At 35.8% G+C, this 19,812-nt stretch overlaps 1 protein-coding gene and 1 long non-coding RNA gene across 5 annotated transcripts; one reads left to right on the forward strand and one right to left on the reverse strand.

Annotated features, from left to right (window-relative positions):
* LOC109229357 lies at positions 11,151-17,447 on the forward strand. Of its 4 annotated transcripts, none has more exons than XR_002068558.1 (7): positions 11,151-11,476; positions 12,326-12,385; positions 14,052-14,141; positions 14,300-14,402; positions 14,992-15,060; positions 15,660-16,014; positions 17,260-17,447. It is a non-coding gene; the product is annotated as an uncharacterized LOC109229357 (long non-coding RNA). The 4 variants fall into 4 exon arrangements; XR_002068559.1 differs by lacking the exon at positions 14,300-14,402 and having other exon boundaries at positions 11,155-11,476; positions 15,660-15,861; positions 15,945-16,014; XR_002068560.1 differs by lacking the exon at positions 14,300-14,402 and having other exon boundaries at positions 11,152-11,476; positions 15,568-16,014.
* On the reverse strand, positions 18,643-19,346 carry LOC109230553. The gene has a single exon (XM_019396035.1). The coding sequence runs from the start codon at positions 19,324-19,326 to the stop codon at positions 18,763-18,765; it is 564 nt and encodes a 187-aa protein (XP_019251580.1). The 5' UTR covers positions 19,327-19,346; the 3' UTR covers positions 18,643-18,762.

Raw genomic sequence — 19,812 nt, forward strand, 5'->3', positions numbered from 1 at the left:
TAGCTTCGTGTCCTTCTTTCTTCGCGTTCGCGTTCGAGCCCTCGTGAACGCGTAAGGTTATTTGACCATGAGGGCCCAGCTTCACTCTCTTCTTCGCGCTCGCGTGCATACCACCGCGATCGTGGAAGCTCTGCTGTTTCCTTCCCCGCGTTCGCGTAGACCAATCCCAGGACCCCAGCCTTTTTCCTTCTACGCGTTCTCGTCTTACCGTCCGCGTTTGCGATGCCCTTTTTGATAACCCTTCGCGAACGCGATCCATTTCCCGCGAACGCGAAGGGCAATTTTGCCTAGTGATTTTAAATACCCAAAACAGAACAGTGACGGGATTTTTCACCCAAAAACACACGAACTCATCTTCTCCACAGCCCATAGGCGATTTCTAGAGCTCTTCTTAACCAAATCTTCTTGGGTAAGTATTATTTAACTTGTTTCCTTCATTTTCCTTCATTATTTATCAAATTCTTAGGCTCAAATCATGTAATCTAGGGTTGAAATTTGGGGAAAATGGATAGAGTTAGGGCTTTTCAATCTTCTTTGATTTAGACCTCGTTTTGGGGTCGAATTTGAAAACAAATTGTATATTCGGGCTCGTGGGGGAATGGGGGATATGAACTTGGTCCGAACCTCGGGTTTTGACCAAGCGGGCCCGGGGTCGATTTTGGAATTTTTGGAAGAAAGGTTGGGAATCTATATTTAGGCATTGGGTTTGATTTGTTTAGCTATTATTGATATTATAAAGTCGTTATTTCATAGATTTGATTGAGTTGGAGCCGAATTCGAGAGGGAAAGCGGTCGTTGTGGATTGATTTAGCCGTGGAAGTTGAGGTAAGTGTTTGGTCTAACTTTGGCTTGAGGGAATAGGAGTAGAGTCTTATTTGCTAATTGCTATTTGTAGAGTACGGTGTATAGGCATGGTGACGAGTTATACACTGGTGTCGAGCATGACCGTGAGTCCTAAATTGCTAAATTATCGAATTCTTAATTGTTGTTTATGAGGACTTGGTTGGAAATCTTTAACACTGAGCCAGTAATTGATGAGACTGAGTATTGACTTAATTGTGTTAAGTAGAAATTGAAAAAGTTTGGTTATAGCTGGATCTCGCTTGCCGGGATAGTTATTATATTATCTTGTTCCCTTGCCAGGATAGTTTATTATATTATCTTGTTCCCTTGCCGAGATAGTTTATTATGACATCTTTTCCCTTGCCGGGACTATATTGTGTTGAAAGAAATGGAAGCGAGTGGTACGCCTACCACGTGATATTATGAAATGGGATCGAGTGGTACGCCTACCACGTGATATTATGAAATGGGATCGAGTGGTATGCCTACCACGTGATATTATGAAACTGGATCGAGTGGTACGCCTACCACGTTATATTATGAAATGGGATCGAGTGGTACGCCTACCACGTGATATTATGAAATGGGATCGAGTGGTATGCCTACCACGTGATATTATGAAATGGGATCGAGTGGTACGCCTACCACGTGATATTATGAAATGGGATCGAGTGGTACGCCTACCACGTGATATTATGAGAGATGGGATCGAGTTGCACGCCTGCAACGAGAGGAAATTGAAACAAGTGAAAGTGGTTTGTTTTCCCTTATTTTGTGTTAGAAGAAATCAATTGTAGTCCCTATTGTTATTCCTCATATTCAGTTTTATCTGCTACCCCATAAGCATGTTTCCCCCTCCCAGCTTTAATTGTTTATTTCCCGCTGTTATTTCGTTGTGTGTGTGTGTGTATATATATATATATATATATATATATATATATATATATCTGCACAGGTTTTTTCTGGAGTCTGGTCCTAGCCTCATCACTACTTCGCCGGCGTTAGGCCAGGAACTTACCATCACATGGGGTCGGTTGTGCTGATGCTACACTTTGTGCATCTTTTTGCACAGATCACAGTGCTGGAGCAGCAGCTTTTGGACAGCAGTAGTTGATTGGGAGCTGACTTCAGTCCAGGGACATTCGAGGTAGCTATGCTGACGTCCGCAGGCCCGGAGTCCCTTTCTACTTTATTCAGTTTGTTATCATTTGTACCGAAGTAGACAGTTTCATGTTTCATTCAAACCTTGTATTTAGTATTCTCTAGACGTTCGTGTGTATTGTGACACCAATCTTGGGTAGAGGATTATGTTATACTTTCGCATTTCTTTCAGTTAATTATATTTGAGACTTCCGCTTTATTATTAAATGCTTCATTGTTTCTAATATTGTCGACGTTCGCTAAAATAGGTAATTGATAATTGGCTTGCCTAGCTCTTATTAGTAGGCGCCATCACGACTCCCGAGGGTGGGAAATCCGGGTCGTGACACTAACCAAATCCTTACTCATAATCCTAATCCTAACACTAGCTCCACACAGAACAATGATACAGTAGACCCTACCAAATTGTCCAACCTCATATCCCAGCCAATTGACCGAGGTGATCAACATGACAGTACATTGAAGGAAAGGGTTAATGATACACAGAAGAATTTTGAAGTTGCTTGCCCAGGTAATGAAGTAGTAAAGTCACCAGTTAAAGAAGGAGTACTAAGTCCAAAAAATACAGTTGCTACAACTGGATTGGTGCAGCAAGACAATATTACCAAGGACTTGATGGTTGAATCAACAAAAAATCAGATTATGGGACAGGATCACCATGAAGGAGAAAAACAGGATCAACAAGCAAAAGGAAAGGATATGGATGAAGAATCGACTGATCAGAACTTCATGAACGTCGCAAGACAAGGTGATATTTCTCCTAGGCAAATTGAAAAAGGTAAATCTGCTGGGAGGGGAAAAAGAAAACAAGCTAAGGATAATTCTAAGGTACAAGCCCCTGGAGTTCAAACGAGAAGAACCATATCCAAATCACTAAGTTAATGATGAATGCTTTGATTTGGAATATTAGGTCAATCAATACGATGCAGGCCTTTGAAAGAGTCATTACAATGGATAGGCAGTATCAATTTCATTTTATTGCCTTAATGGAGCCGAAACAACAAGCAAAGAAGATGGATCAATATAGAAGGAGATTGGGTTTTGAACAAGCAGTGATTAATGTTTCCAACAAAATATGGGTATTCATTGACGAGAGGTATGATTTTGAAATCCTTTTTAATATGGAGCAACAACTAACCTTGAAGCTAATTGATACTGATGAACACAAGGAGTTATAATTATGTTAGTGTATGCCAAATGCGATGCAATCGAAAGAATTGAACTATGGGATACTCTTTATGCTTTAGCAAGTGATATGACATTGCCATGGCTAGTTGGAGGAGACTTCAATGTAATTTGGGATGAAGAAGAAAAATTTGGGGGGCTTCCAGTTCATATTAATGAGATTGATGACTTCAGGCATTGTGTTAATACATGTAATCTATTTGATCTTGGTTTTAAAGGAAGTATATATACTTGGTGGAATGGGAGAGCTGAAGAAGATTGTATATTCAAAAGACTAGATAGGTGTTTGGGTAATATGGAACTTCAAGATTTCTGGCCAGCTTTGGAGATCAATCACCTATCCAAAATTGGATCCGATCATTGTCCAATGCTCCTAAGTTGTAATCCCAGCATTGCTCCAATTAAGAAAGCATTCAGATTTCTCAATTTCTGGTTGAAACATGACACCTTCTTAGATGTTGTTCGAGAAAACTGGCAGGCAGATTTTCATGCCAGTCCATTCATGATGTTTAACGTCAAGATGAAGAAACTGAAGAAAGCCTTATCTTTATGGAGTAAGGCAACGTTTGGGGATATTTTTCAGAAAATAGCAAGTTTGGAGGAGGTAGTCAAGGTACATGAAGCTCAATTTGAACTCAGCCCTACCATTCAAAATTGGGAAAGACTCCAAAAGGTGCAAGCTGAATTAATTCATGTATGGGCATTAGAGGAAGATTTCTGGAAACAAAAGGCAGGTATGGCATGGTTCAAGGATGGAGATAGAAACACAAAACTATTTCATCCTCATGTCAATGGGAGGAGGAAAAAGCTGCAGCTTAAAAGAATACAAGATAGTGAAGGAAATTGGATAGAAGATAAAGAAGCAATGGCAAATGAGGCAGTGTTGTTCTTCCAGCAGCAGTTTCATGAATCTAGCGTGCCTAATGACTTTAGGATACTAGATCATGTTCCTAAAATGATGAATAAGGAGCAGAATCAGAAGTTAACTTTGATACCAACCATGGAGGAAGTGAAAAAGGCAGTATTTACCTTGAATGGGGACAGTGCGTGTGGACCGGATGGTTTTAATGGCAACTTTTTCCATGCTTGTTTGGAAATTATTGGGGTTAATATATTAGAGATGGTGAAGGCTTTCTTCTTTGGGCATGAACTTCCCAAATTTGTGACTCACACAAATTTAGTTCTATTACCTAAGAAGAAAGATGTGCATACTTTTTCAGATTTGACGCCAATAAGTTTGAGCAATTTCACCAACAAAATTATATCGAGGGTTGTTCATGAGAGACTGGTAGATATCATGCCTAATGTTATTTCGGATGAACAAGCAGGGTTTGTAAAAGGAAGAAGTATTGTAGAAAATGTATTGCTTACTCAAGAAATAATCACTGACATCAGATTGAGAACAAAGGCAGGCCCTAATGTGGTACTAAAGCTTGACATGATGAAGGCTTATGATAGATTATCCTGGTTATTCCCCACCAAAGTATTGATGAAAATGGGTTTCTCAGAAAGATTTATTGGCCTAATCTTTGGTATTGTCTCTAACAATTGGTATTCAGTACTTGTTAATGGCCAACCTTATGGTTTCTTCAAGTCGACTAGAGGTGTGAAACAAGGAGATCCTTTGTCACCTTCATTATTTATTTTGGCTGTTGAAGCAACGTCTAGGGGATTGAATGCATTGCATATGAACTTGTATTTCTGTGGTTTTGGACTGCCTAAGTGGAGTCCTAAGATTAATCATCTTGCTTATGCAGAGGATACAATCATATTTTCATCATCAGATGCCACGTCTTTGAGATTAATTACGGAGGTTTTGAAGTCCTATGAAATAGCTTCAGGTCAATTGATCAACACGACCAAATCTTCTGTATATGTTCATCATTCAACAAATGAAGAAGTTGTGAGGAAAATTGAAAGGATTACTGGAATAGGGAGGAAAGAATTTCTGTTTACATACCTTGGATGCCCCATATTTTATTCACGAAGGAGGATAGATTTTTATGAAGGTTTGATGACCAAGGTGCTTGACAGAATTCAAACGTGGAAAGGAAAGCTCTTATCAATCGGAGGAAGGGCATTATTGATCACAAGTGTTCTACAAAGCATGCCCATTCATTTACTATCAGCTGTGCACCCACCTGCCAATGTGATCAACAAATTACATAAACTCTTTGCTAGGTTCTTCTGGAGCAATTCGATAGATGGTAGAGCTAGACATTGGGCCTCATGGGATACCCTATGCTTGCCTTATGATGAAGGAGGTATAGGATTCCGATCTTTACATGACATGTCTAAGGCGCTCTTTTGTAAATTATGGTGGAACTTCAAGACCAAGCCTTCTCTATGGAGCTCCTCTATGAGCCAGAAATATTGTAAGAAGTTGAATGTCATGGTGGTGCCTTGGAGAGGTGGCTCACATAATTGGAGGAAAATGTTAGAATGTAGGGACATTATTGAGCATCAAATTCTATGGAAACTAAAAATGGGATCTTCCCTTTTTTGGTTTGACAATTGGACAGGTTTGGGATCTCTATATTTTGTCACACCTCCAGATTTCTTTTGTGATGAAACAATAAATAATGTTAACGATGTGGTGATAGAAGGAAGGTGGAATGATGAGAGGATTAAGGAAATACTTCCTAATGATTTGGCTACACATATTCTGGAGAACATTCCATGCCCAGCTAGGTATGAGGAGCTGGACAAGCCCGTCTGGAGTCTAGAAGTTAAGGGGAATTTCAGTATGAAATCTGCATTGGAATACCCGAGAAGGAGAAGAGATACTTCCATTACGTATGCTAATATATGGGTTAAGGGTTTGCCTTTTAATATATCGTTCTTTATGTGGAAGCTATGGAAAGGAAAATTACCTCTTGATGATACATTAAGAAGAATGGGGTACTTTATGCCATCAAAATTTTGGTGTTGTATAATGCCAAATGAAGAATCGGTGGGGCATGTCTTCTTTCGATCATTCACTGCCTCAAAGTATGGAATTATTTCTTTTCATATGCTGGCTTATCTTTGGAGGGATTAACCTTGCATCAAGCTATTGTGAAGTGTTGGACAATGAAGGTAATTCCTAGACTCAAACCTATTTTTCAAGCATTACCTAGTATCATTGTGTGGGAGCTATGGAAAAGAAGAAATAGTAATAAGCATGGAGAGCCAGTGACTACTAATCGAGTGGTGTACCAAGTTTGCACTACTATCCAGTCTCTCATCAAGGTGAGAAAGCCAGGAATAGTTCAAATGCCATTTAGATGGCGAGATATACTTAGAATGATGGAGAATTACACTCCTAGGCTGAAGATAAGCAAGGTTCTATGGGAGTTTCCTATACATGGATGGACAAAAATCAACACAGATGGAGCTTCAAGGGGTAATCTAGGGAGGAGTTCAATTGGATTTTGCTTGAGGAATGAGCATGGTGACTTGATGTATGCGTGTGGTAAGGAAATCCAGCAGGTGACAAACACTCAGGCAGAATCGATGGCAATACTGGAGGCTTTGAACTATTGCGTAGATAATGAGATTTCTAACATATGGTTGCAAACTAACTCTATGTTGCTCAAGAATGTGATTGAGGGGAATTGGAAACCTCCTTGGGTCATAGAGGAACAAGTGGATGAGATAAAACAATTGCTTGTCATGTGCAATGGTAGAATAACTCACATTTTTAGAGAGGGAAATAAGCTGACAGACCATTTGGCAAATTATGCCCTTGATCAAGGAATCATAAAATGTCATGCTTTCCACCATCTTGATTCACAAGGCAAGAGATTGATTAATGGAGATAAACTTCAATGCCCATATTTGAGGGTCAAGGTATCGAGGCAGTAAGAGAGGAGATGGAGAGGATTTCGAGGATATGGATAAATGAGCTGGTGCACAAACAGAATCAACATCATCGAATCCTTATGGAGGAGATGGTGTTGATCACTTTTTTCACTAATCTTATGTTCTTTTTTGCAGGAAAAGTTATTGTGCCCATGCCTTACTTTAATCTTCAATTTCAATGGGTGGTATTAGTATTCTGTACTCATTCCCTTGAAAGAGAAATTACAGTATGCACAAGCATGGAAATGATGGATCAAAGGAGCACCTTCAAGAGAGGACTGCCCATAATGATATGTGGCAGGTTCATGTTTTGGCATCAAGAATTGGGACTGTTGTGTCACATTTCATCCCAAAAATGGTGCAACACAAATAATATAACAACACAAGGCTGTAGATCAAAGGATTTCAGTAGCAAACAAGACAGCATCACATCTGTGCACACTCTTTTGACACTGGATCATTATGGTCGAATCCTAAGGGAGAAGATCCTACTGATCGTTTTTACTACTAACAATATGTTCTTTTTTGCAGGAAAAGTTATCGTGCCCATGCCTTACCATGATCTTCAATCTCAATGGGTAGTATTAGTACTTTGTACTCATTCCCTTGAAGGAGAAATCATGGTATGCACAAGCATGGAAATGATGGATCAAATGAGTAATTTTGACAGAAGACTGCCCAGAATTTTGGTATATAGCAGATTCATGTTGTGGCTTCGAATATTGGCATTATGGAAGGTAGTGGAAAGTCACTGGTCAGTTCATTTTGGTCACAATGAATCCCAAAAATGGAGCAATACAAAGAATATAACAACAAAAGGCTGGAGGTCTCAAGATTTCAATTGCAAACAGGACAACATCACGTTTGTGCACATTCTGTTGACACTGGATTTTCCAGGTTTAGTAAAAAAGGAATTCAAGTGGATGATACAGTTATGGAAATTAATTATACATGTCTATGATGTGAAACAAACATCATATACAGGGAGCCAAGCAAACATTAGCACAACAGAATTGGATTCTCAAGAAGATCACACAAGAGATCACTATGATCAGATCCAAATGGGAGAGAACATCGTGATCAGGTTTTATTCTGACGTCGTTTACTTTTTTGCAGGAGACGATACTGTCCTATGCCCTATCCTTTGAGGAAATCCCAGTTGGTGGTATCAGTACTATGTACTCATTCCACTGGGAGGAAATCAAAGATAGGCACAAGCATAGAAGAGAGAAGCTGGAGGACAGTACAGATTATTGACAGGAGCTGGAGGTGGAATTTTTCCATCATTCATAGATATGTCCTAGGTTCTAAAATACACAACAGTAGCTATACTCTAGAGTTACAAGGTAGGGACATTCAAATAGGCAATTATAATAGAAGGCTGCCCAGATATGTCATGTATCACGTTATGGCAGACATGCACATTTGGCAATTAAGAATGAGACTATTAGATGGGTTGAGGAGGCAGTACCATACAAACGTCATCAAGGTGCTGCTGGAAAGCATATGTTTTTGTCAAGAAAAACGCAACACTAAAGGATGTACAGAACTGGTACAACAGAGGAAAATAGCAGGTGCAAGGGAGTTGGCTGTGTGCTATCACATTGCAGGTTATTTAGCGATTGATGATCGAAGGTTATTGAGCTGGATAGGATATTGCTGGGCAGACATGGAGCAAAATGATCAACTCACTAGGCAAAGACGACCACAATTCTGGACAATTGAGTATCTACTTATCATGACATTATAAGCGCTAGTTTTTATTCATGAACTTTTATACATTCCTAGACTTCTTTACAAAGTATTACTAGTTCAAAATGTACTACCTTAATTAAGTATAACCTGCTCAATTTAGGTAATAGGACCTATGTCTTTACAGTTGGTATGACTCTTCATCACATTGTTTTATTTTTGTTTTATTTAGATATATATAAAAACTAGCCCTAGGCACTTGCCTAGTGGATTGCCAAAAAAAAAAAAAAGAGTTCCATAACCCTAGAACTAAGAAGTTTAGCTACGTATAATCGTGATAGGAAATCCGTTACAGTTCCAATAATTCATAAAATTTAAGAAAGAAAAGAGAGAAATTAATCACAGGATAAAGCCATAAATTGTACATTAGATCCGTCCCTACTTCTGATCAATGACGACTTTCGAGTGTTTCTCAAATGAAAATTGCTTAAATTAGGAATTTCCAAAGAAAACAAACAATTTTATACATAGGTTAGGATCGAAACTCTTGAAAAACATAAAAATTCATTAAATAAAATTCATGAATTTGTGAATCATAAGAGAAAATACATTCTTCAAATTAATAATCAGAAAGGTGTGAAATACATATCCCTCATAAGATCAAAGAAATACATCATATATTTATTGTCTTCAGAAATGGGATTTGGAACACCTGGAGTCATGAGATAACGCTCACACACGAATATAGGATTTGATGCAGCCTGAGCCGCTAGATCAATATTACCGTTTACGAGTACGGTTTCAATCAAATTCCGGAATTCTGATTTCAAAAGATTATACTGATGAAGACACTTCCTGTAAATTTGCTTATATTCTGGATTTGTTTCATTTGCAGTAATTGTCCAAACTTTCCTGTGAACAGTTTGGTAGTTGTCTTGTGCCAATCTAAGTGTAATGTATTCAAGATCAAGCTTAGTTTTTGCCCAAGGAGCCACTGGATCATTTTCCATAATATTATAACAAAAATCTCTTACACCAGTGTTTTCACAAGCCTTTTCAATTAGTGGGGTGACAGCATTTGCTCTTAAATTTCCACCAAATAGATCAACACTTAACACAAAAATCAAGACTAGTGAAATTGATGAAGAAGTAGAAGTTGATCTCCCCATCTTTTTTTCTCTCTCTTTGATATATCCCAATTTCTTTGTTTGAGATTATATATATATATTAGTTGGTTTGATATATAAAATGTAAAAATTTAATTAGTACCATATCTAGAAGTTTTCTAGAAAAGTTAATACTATTATGTTTTTACTTATTACAAACTTAAATATCTGACTCATATTTAATATTGGATTATGATATTCTAAATTTGTCATCGTTATAATAGTCAACATCTTAAATTGATATATGCATTTAATTTTGTAACCCGTTTGAGATCACACAAAGGGATATATGCAAATGCTAAACGAAATATTCTCAAATTTTTCAAATTAAGGAGGCTGGTGATCTTATGTATAATTAATAAGATTTTAAGACATATAGAGAATGAATGCAGTTGCTTAATTAAGATTCCCGCTATCTGTCAGATTGTGATAATCCTCACTTATATTATTCTATGGACTATTCATTTTCAATATCTTTTCTAGCAAGTTGTCCAAATTCAAGACAATTGCCTAATTTTCGAATAAAATAAGTTTCACGGGTTTATAATTACTTTAAATTTATTGTTATAAAGTCATAATACTATGCAAACGGAAATAATACTCAATAATATTAAAGGATGCATTCAAGAATATTACTTTTTTATTTTTGAACAGTATTTTCAAAAGTTTTCTTATTAGGACTCGCCTCGGGACTCGGGGCGAGGCAAAATTAAAATGCCCCAAGGCTTACATGTGAAGCTTAGTTCAGTGAGACTTCCACAAGCGCCCGATTGTGCACCCGAAACATGCCTAACGCTCTTCGCTCGAGGTTCGCTTAACAATTCCTTGCGCAAATCAAGCATCAAATTCCCTAATTAGCATTCTTGACACGCAAATTTCTGTAACAAAAGAATGATTAAAGTTTATTCTATCTATAGAAACATGAAGATTGAGAATAACTCAAAATAATGAGTCAACATATATTTACTATTGAGACATCGGAAATTGAGTCACTACAACAAATTTGGCCTAAGGCCACACTTTTATAGACAACACTTGAAAAGTGTTGCCAAAAATATATGTGGGGACGCTTTATTAGGGGTGGCCTTTATCAAGCACTTTTGGATACAGATTTTAGGCAACACTTATGAAGCGTGCCTTTTAACAGTAAACACTATACTTTTCAAGTGTTGTCAAATAATAAAACAATTAGCTACGCTTAATCAAATATAATACCACGTTTACGAGGGGTGGTAATTTAACTTTGTATAAGCTACTCCATATAAGTGTGCTCTAACAATTTCCTAAAAATTCCCGCTAAAACTTTTCCCCTAAATCCTTTCCCTCCCTAAATCTTTTCTGCCCCAAAAAATAATTATGCCCAAAAATATTCCACTAAGTTAAGTTTTACCCAAATTATTCCCGTACTTCTTCTTCCCTAAAACATGGTTCTTGTCATCTAGTTAAGCAGATTAGGGTAGATTTTGTGAAAATTGCTGATGAAGATGCTTGATTTCTTCTAATTGCTCTTCTCAAGAGTCAAAACCCTCTTATTTAGGTTTCAATTGGGAAGTTCGTTTGCTTAGGGTTGCAACTGCTATAAACTTGTAAGTTTTCTATGAAATTTTTGCTTTCCGTTTAATAACTTCTTTCCGTTCATTGTTAAAAATACTTCTGACCAAAAACTTTGGCCAAACGTTGTAGTCTTGTTCTTTCTTCTCTATAAATGTGGATATTGCATCTGGTTTACGGTCCGGATTAGTTATGACAAGTTTATGTCATTTTTCTTTAAAACTTTTACGTATGTCTTAAGCAAATAGATAGGTCACGAAAACGAGTATTGTGGCAGCAAATAATCCTTGACCCTTGAAAATATCTTTTACATTTTGTTCAACTTTTACAAAATTTGTCCGGCTGAATACCTAGTATTTAAACTTCAACATAGAGTATTAGCATAGTATGGATTATGGATTTATCTGATATATCGACGTCGTGATGATACTTGTGAAGTTAGAAAATTGCTCAAAAAAGAAAAGAGAAAAAAAATAAAGAAATTATCATGAGACAAGAATCAGGGGCATAAATGAATTGTGAATGTCAATAAATGAGTTCAATTTTGAGATCTCTAGTGCTGCTGTTGTACTTTAAAAAGAATAAAAAATGTTCCTAAAATGTGATTTAAAATTGATGATAGACCTTTGTAGTCCCACCCTTCCCGCGCATAGCGAGAGCTTAGTGCACAAGATTGCCCTTTTTTTATGCTTGACAAATTGAGATTCTCTTACACTATAATCTACCGAGTTTTTCAATTAAATCTCCTCAGTTATCAGTGGCCCTGGTGCATGTGTAATGCTTCTAAATATATGGAATATTAACTGCATTGTATCTTGATTGTTCGGGTAATTATCATCGTTTCTTTCCTCAGTACATGCTTATTTGTTATTTCTTGGCCATAGGTGAAGTCAACGACAATTGAACTGTCCAATTGGCAACAACAGTAATCTAGCTTCTGATTGGTAAGCCTTTTCTAACTTGCATGTCCTCTAGAACTATAATTCATGTTAATGAACTGAATTCTTTAGGAGTCGATCTTTTTATCCATTCTTATAGTTTAAAAGAACGTTATTCCTAATTGAAATGTTAACTTCTAGCTTATTCAATTTGTTTGATGCTCCGACCATAAGCTTCTTTCTATTGTCTGCATTCCGTTTTCTCCTCGAAAAGTAAAAAGATGCATATTCTTTTAATATTGTAGGGAAAGAAATGACTAGATGAATATATGAAACGGAGTTCCTGTTTCAAGTTGTAACCTTTGTTCTCTTATTGTTGATTTTGTAAGGAGATGCTTTATAGTTGGATTTGCAAGACCATAGTCTCGTTGGCTTGTCTCCTTCATTCTGTTTGGCCCTTCCGACTCTACAATCAAAGCTTTATAGTTGTCATGTTTCTAGTATATTAACTTCCAATGGAAACTCTTAATATGGTAATGCAGAATTATATAAAATATTATTATAATATGTTGCGGTGCTGACAATTAAAATGTGTATTTGATGTCTCTGTTGTGCTCGTCCGTTTGTAGATTGATGCAGATATGCATACTTGTTGCAGATTTTTGAATCATGAAGCTGATTTTGATTGTTGATGAGTTAATGACTTAATTCCATTTATAACCTCAAGAAAACTGAATGAGACTGTCCGTGGGACCAAAAATGGTGTGGCATATAAAGTTTGCCTTTAGTAGTGGTTATAAAGATGTACTAAATCTTTATATGGTTTCATAAGCTAATACACAACTAGATGCTTAATTATCCGAAAATGTATCTTTAACATCTTTCTTTGTAAGTCTAGACCAACTCGCCTGCACCTCAAAAATAACTTTAACTTCCTCATTTAACCTTTAATAAAAATGAAAGACGCCATTTTCAGTTGTTAGATCGATCACAAAAAATAACAGAATATTAGTCCTTGCACCCATGGGAGCCTATCTTATTCTCTGGTACCAAACTCGTTTATTTTTTACTGAAATCATTGATGTCAAAGTCGACTACTGCTCCCGCAACCTATCCCCTTAAATGTATCTTTAACATTGATGTGCAGAATACTGTGCAGAAAGCAGAAAATTCTACAGTGTTTCTGTGACTCTGCACAATTTTTCTGCATTTTCAGCATTTCTGCACAGCGTTTCAGCATTTCTGCACAGCGTTTCAGCAATTCTGCACAATATTCTGCACATCATTTTGGCAATTTTTGCGTTTCTGCATAGTTTTTCTGTGTTTTCTGCATTTATGCACATTATTTTTGGATTTCTGCACAGTGTTCTACATTTTTGCATAGAGTTTCAGCAATTTCTGCATTTCTGCATAGCGTTTCAGCATTTTTTGCACAATATTTATGCATTTCTCTGCTGCGTTTCTTGAGTTTCTGCATTTTTGCAAAGCAGTTCTGTATTTCTTCAGCGTTTTAGCATATTTGCATAACGTTTCTGCATATTACTTCTGCGTTTTCTGCATTTCCGCACACTAGTAAGCACCCTCCACTAGTGTTGAAGTATATACTGGGTTGTTGTTGTTGTTTTTTATTTGCTAAGTTTTAAAATGTTTTTGTCAATTAATTTTTTTTCTAAGTTGTCATCTTGGTTCTTTGATCAATGTTTAGTGATATTTTGTTTCATCTTAAATTTAGGTTGCTCGTTCTGCAATTTCATCCTCTTCAAGAAGCACACATTAGCAAATTTTATTTAAGAGCGCAAAACAGAGAAATACACTTTACAAGGTTAGTTAAGTAATACCTAATACGTTTCTATACAACCATATGGTTTTTCTGCTAATATTATCTTGAATATTTCAATAGAGTGGAGCTATGTTTTCATGTATAGATAACATGATAATTTTTATATGTATAGCTTTTGATAATTTTAAAGTCTCTGCTAGAATATGTATGGCATCACAAGCACACCAATGCTTCTATGTACAAGATCCATACGATCAAGACAAACATTATGTTATGAAGACTGTCCCGAGAGACTTGTTTAACGTAAGTGACCAATTTGAATCTGATGTTCCCTACTGTTATGAAAATGAGCCATATGAACATTCGATGAGCCCAACTATACCGAATGATGATGGTGATGTTGTCTTAATAAGGAGTGACGTACCTACAACCATAATTGATGTGCCTCCAGAAAGATTTTGTGCTCAAGAAGTTGAAATTGAATTGGAAGATTAGTTTGATGTTGAGGATACATCATGAATTTGATTTTAATTTAGAAGTTGAATGCTTGTACAATGCTCATCTAGAAAAATAGTTCAGTTATTTGTTTGATTAACAACTAGAGAGACCTTAAAAACTCATGTTTTAGATGTCAAACTGATGGCATTTGTTTGTCGATGCTTTCTTTTCTATTCCATCTAGTTCTATTATTCATTTGTTCACTTCTTATGTTCTCTTCTCGATTTACTTTATATTTTCTAAGATTCTTTTTATAACTTAATTGATTGGTTGCTTTGGACCCTCTACTTTAAAAATCTAAAGCTTTTATTCTAATTTGGTTTCTTGAATCATTTGGTTATTAATATTGTTCCTCAAGATATTGTAAAAAATATGTTTCTTTTATTATTACCAGGTGGTTCACTTCTAACTGAGGAAGGTTGTGGAGTAGCAAAAATTGAGGAAACATACAGATATTGAGCAGGTATTTCGGATTTTTGAATAGGAAATCTATACTTTTTTTTTGCATTTTTGCACTGTATTTCAGTATTTCAGCACATCATTTCAGTGTTTCTGCTTTTCGGCATTCTTGCACGGCGTTTCAACATTTTTTTAACTTTTGCACAGTGTTTCAGCATTAATGCACAGTGTTTCTGTGATTCTGCAGTGTTACAGCATTTCTGCACAGTGTTTCTGTGATTCTGCAGTGTTACAACATTTCTGCACAGCGTTACAGCATTTCAACATTTCTGCACAGCGTTTCAGCACATCATTTAGGCAATTTCTGCACAGTTTTTCTGTGTTTTCTGCATTTTTGCACAGTTTTTCTGTGTTTTCTGCATTTCTGCACAGTTAGTTTTGTGTTTTCTGCATTTCTGCACATTATTTTTGGATTTCAGCACAGTGTTCTGCATTTGCGCATAGATTTTCGGCAATTTCTGCGTTTATGCACAGCGTTTCAGCATTTTCTGCTTTCTGCACAACATTTCAGCATTTCTGCACAGCGTTTCAGCATTTCTGCACAACATTTCAGCATTTCTGCACAGCGTTTCAGCACATCATTTAGGCAATTTTTGCGTTTAGGGCTGTGTTTGGGAAGGAGCAGCCTGGTCGAATACGATGCTATGGTAGATAAGTGACAACATGTTCTCTGAAAAAAGATGAGGAAATCAATAAGCTCCAACAAAAGCATAACAATGAAGTCTCTACTTTGAAAGCAGAAATGCAAGAAATGAGTCAAGAAATGCAAGAGTTGAGGCAAATGCGCCACTGCTTTAATCTACTGGTGAAAAACAATCCTGAACTTTTTAGTTCAGATATATAAGGATTTGTCGAATCTAACCAACCTTCTCCGGTTGATGCAAGTAGCGCACAAGCTGTAAGGGGCCAAAATCTCCCACATTCTTCTGGATCAAACCATGGTCCAATTCTTGAAAAGGTATGTAGACTCATACCTGACAAATATTTCATCTGCATATAATAGTAAAGATTAGCACAATCCAATCTGCATATAATTGTAGTAATAACCAGTGGCTGGAGGAACAAAAGTAGACCTATTGTACATCATCTGAGGTTGTTGCATTGGATGCATGTTTTGCAAATTCATCAGCATTGACGACGGGTTGTACTGCTGATGACCTGCGTTTAAACCATTAGTTGCTGAAGATCCTTGTATAACATTACTCGGATGAACTTGAAATCATCTATTCCCATTAAGTTGGAATTATTAATGCCTCCGCTCAAAATAGCAGCAACATTATTGTTAGTCCCATTCCCTTGAAAACAAGCAAGATTGATATTTGAACCACCCCCTAATTGTGCACTATTCATATTCATTTTCAAGGAAGCCATTATATTTGGATCAATTACTTTCATTGCCATGCATGTTCTGATTTGGACTTACTACTATCTTGCCAGCATTAACATTTCATGCTTAGGTTAACATGATCATCTGGAAATTTTTTTTAGCCTAGTTCCTTAGTTGTTTGCTGCTGTGAGTTTGTCATATTCACTAAGTATTTAGCTTCTAACTATTTGTCCCAGTCCTTCTCCTAAAAAAGTTTTCAGTTTTATTTAGTTAGCCAACTACTTGGTGTTTCACTTTTGACATGTCAACCATGAATCTTTGNCAAATGCATTTTGATAATGCCCATGCTCAAACCAGGAAGCTTGTTAACCATGGCTTCTTTGAATGCCATTACTTTACTAAATGCTTAGTTTTGTAATTAATCGACCCTATCGTCTAACCAAAACCGAAAGGGAACGTCGTTTTACGTTAAACCAAGCTTGGTAACCATGGCTTCTTTCGAATGCATTTTAAATAATGCCTCCTCTCGCCAGTAGTTGTAGCTAACAATCGACTACCATACCCCCCCCCCCCCCCCCCGATAAAGCTAATAATTCTTGTTAAAAACATTAAATCGTGAATCTTGGAAGCTGTAGAATCATGTTGTACGGGACGGAACTATCTTTTGTGATTATGCAAAATATGGGGTGAGTGTTTAGGTCAGTGAAATGGGACTACTATATTTTGTTTATTGTCCTTATTAGTCAATTTTTATTTATATATGACTGAAAAATATGCAAGACATGGTGCTACTATATGCTATCCTAGTCTTTGTTCTTCTAGACGAACGATTAAAGTTTAGTTTCTGTCTAATTATTAATTTCTTTTCATGTGTAGGAGAAAGCGGATGATGCAATTGGAAATGGTGTCGGAAAGTCAATTTGATCTTAATGTGAATGCGAATAATTTTTGGATAATTAAGATGTCATTCATGATACTATATGAATATACTCACTTTTGAAAAGTTTATTGTTAATGAGCATTTTGACACACTGTTTTATTAGTATGTGTATTCATTTGAATTATTATTTTTGGTATTTATTAGCTAATTTAGTTCTTTATATCATCAAAATATATGATAATAATGTATAAGCTTGAAATAATTGTAATTACATGCTATAAGTAAAATATTTTTTTTAAAATAAAAAATAAATTGTATAGCCTAGCCAAAATTGCAACGCTTAAAAGTGTGGCTATATGTCTGTACGTCTACCAAAGACCACATTTTCTAGGGGTTCCTTTAGAAGCCACGGTTAACAAGTGTGTCCTAAAAGGTAACAAAGATCACACTTTTTGTGTGTAGCGGTAGGGTGTAAAAGCGTTGCCATATGGGGTGTAACAAGCGTTGTCTTTGTTAACTAATAGGCCACGCTTTTAAGCGTGGCTTGTAAGGCAACATTTGAAAAGCGTGCTCTTAGGTCAAAGGTTACGCTTCTTTTGGCCACCCCAGAAAAGCGTTGCCTAAAGTCGAAAAGTGTGGCCTTTGACCAAAGGCCACACTTTTTGCTAGTTTAGGCCACACTTTTTCGAGGTAGTCAAAGCCTAAAATGTTGTAGTGAGTATCATTTTAATAGCCAAAATTCACAAACTTTTATTATTTTGCTATTTGAAAGCATTTATATTTACTCATGAGGAGTAATACTTAAACTATAATATTGATGGAGTTCATTGATTATTAACTCTTAAAGAGGTAAACCGTACAATCTGATAACTTTTTCAAATTATTGTAATCTTTTAGCCGTTTGAAGATAAGACGTTGTAGTTGATTTTTTATCTTATCGTAATGTTAAAACTATTGTAGTTTTATATTTTAAAAAAATGCTATATATTTTATTTTTGTGAGGTTAATAATTTTTTGTTTTAAGTTTCTTAAAATTTTAACGTACTTTATATATTTTCTGTGGTTATTTTGCTATTTTAGTAATTTATAAATTAAAAATTTAAAAAAATTTATGGGTCTTATGCTTCTTGTCTCGACACTTACACCTCGCTCTATGTTAAGTAAAACGACCCATCTCATTTCTCTGGCTCTTAAAACACTGTTTTTGAACCTATGACTTTACATTATGATTAATGCTTCTCTGACGCATTTGATCAATATAATTAAAGATTGGCTAAGATTTTTCAAAGAAAACTAACAATCGCTGCTAAAAAAATGCGGAATCTTGTCAGAAATTCGTTAAAACTGTACCCGTAGCAAACATTTCCATTGGAATTTTGCATCTTTTTAGCAATGAATATATATTGGCCAGGAACTCTTGTAAAAAACATAAAATTTCATAAAATAAAGATTATCATAAACTTGTGAATAATACAATCATAGGAGAAAATACATGCTTCCTATTCCAAAGGTATGGCTGAAATATCCCTAATAAGTTCAAAGAAGGAAGCCATATTTTCATTATCTTGAGCAAAGGGATTTGCAATATTTGGAGATTGCGTCAAATAATCCATACAAGTAAATAGATGAAGCTGTGCACCCTCAACCGCTTGAGCAATATTACCATTGAATTCCAAGGTATGAATTAAGTTCTTGAAATCTGATTTCAAAAGTAAATACTGATGAAGACAATTCTTATAAATTTGCTTAAATTCTGGATTTGTCTCGTTTGAAGTGATTGTCAAAACCTTCCTTGCAATGTTTGTGTAGTTTGTTTCTGCCAATACAATTGTAGTGTTTTCAAGACTGAACCTAGTTGTGGCCCATTGAGCATCTGGATCATTTCCCAAAACATTATAGCAAAAATCTTTTACATTAGAGAAATCACAAGCTGTTTTAATTAGTTGGGTGACAGCATTTGCTCTTAAATTTGCACCAAAAAGATCAACACTTAATAGAAAAATGTAGGGGAGGAGGAATATTAGTGAGAATATTGATGAAGAACTAGAAATTGATCTCCCCATTTGTTTTTCTCTCTGTTCGAAAACACTATAAACATGGTTATATATAGTTTGATATAGAAACGTATTTAATTTTCTTTATAATATGGATATTCTAGGTTTAGAAATTCTCTCGACCAGTTAAAGCACTAATAATGTTCTTGCTAATGTTTGATTCTTTTTTAATATGGAATTATGATCATCTAAATTTGTTGTAATATTTCCAAGCCATTTTGAGACCCAGAAATGGATATTATGCAAATGCTGATATGCACCAATTTCGGTAAAAGGCTGATCTCATAATTAGTCAGATTCTAAAACACATACGAAAATTCCCATAAAGTAAGGAGGAAACCTAAATAAAGTAAAGAGATTTTCACCTTCCCATAATATATATATATATATATATATATATATATATATATATATATATATATAACCTTTCCTAATTAAGTTTTAACTTAATTATATGGGTATATAATTATATACAAATTAATATTAATGAGTATC

The sequence above is a fragment of the Nicotiana attenuata genome, chromosome 7 (assembly GCF_001879085.1).
Source record: "Nicotiana attenuata strain UT chromosome 7, NIATTr2, whole genome shotgun sequence".
NCBI lineage: Eukaryota > Viridiplantae > Streptophyta > Magnoliopsida > Solanales > Solanaceae > Nicotiana > Nicotiana attenuata.

Bases quoted from the DNA above. Each gene is read 5' to 3' on its own strand.
- LOC109230553 (XM_019396035.1), bottom strand. From the start codon at position 19,326: ATGGGGAGATCAATTTCTAGTTCTTCATCAATATTCTCACTAATATTC.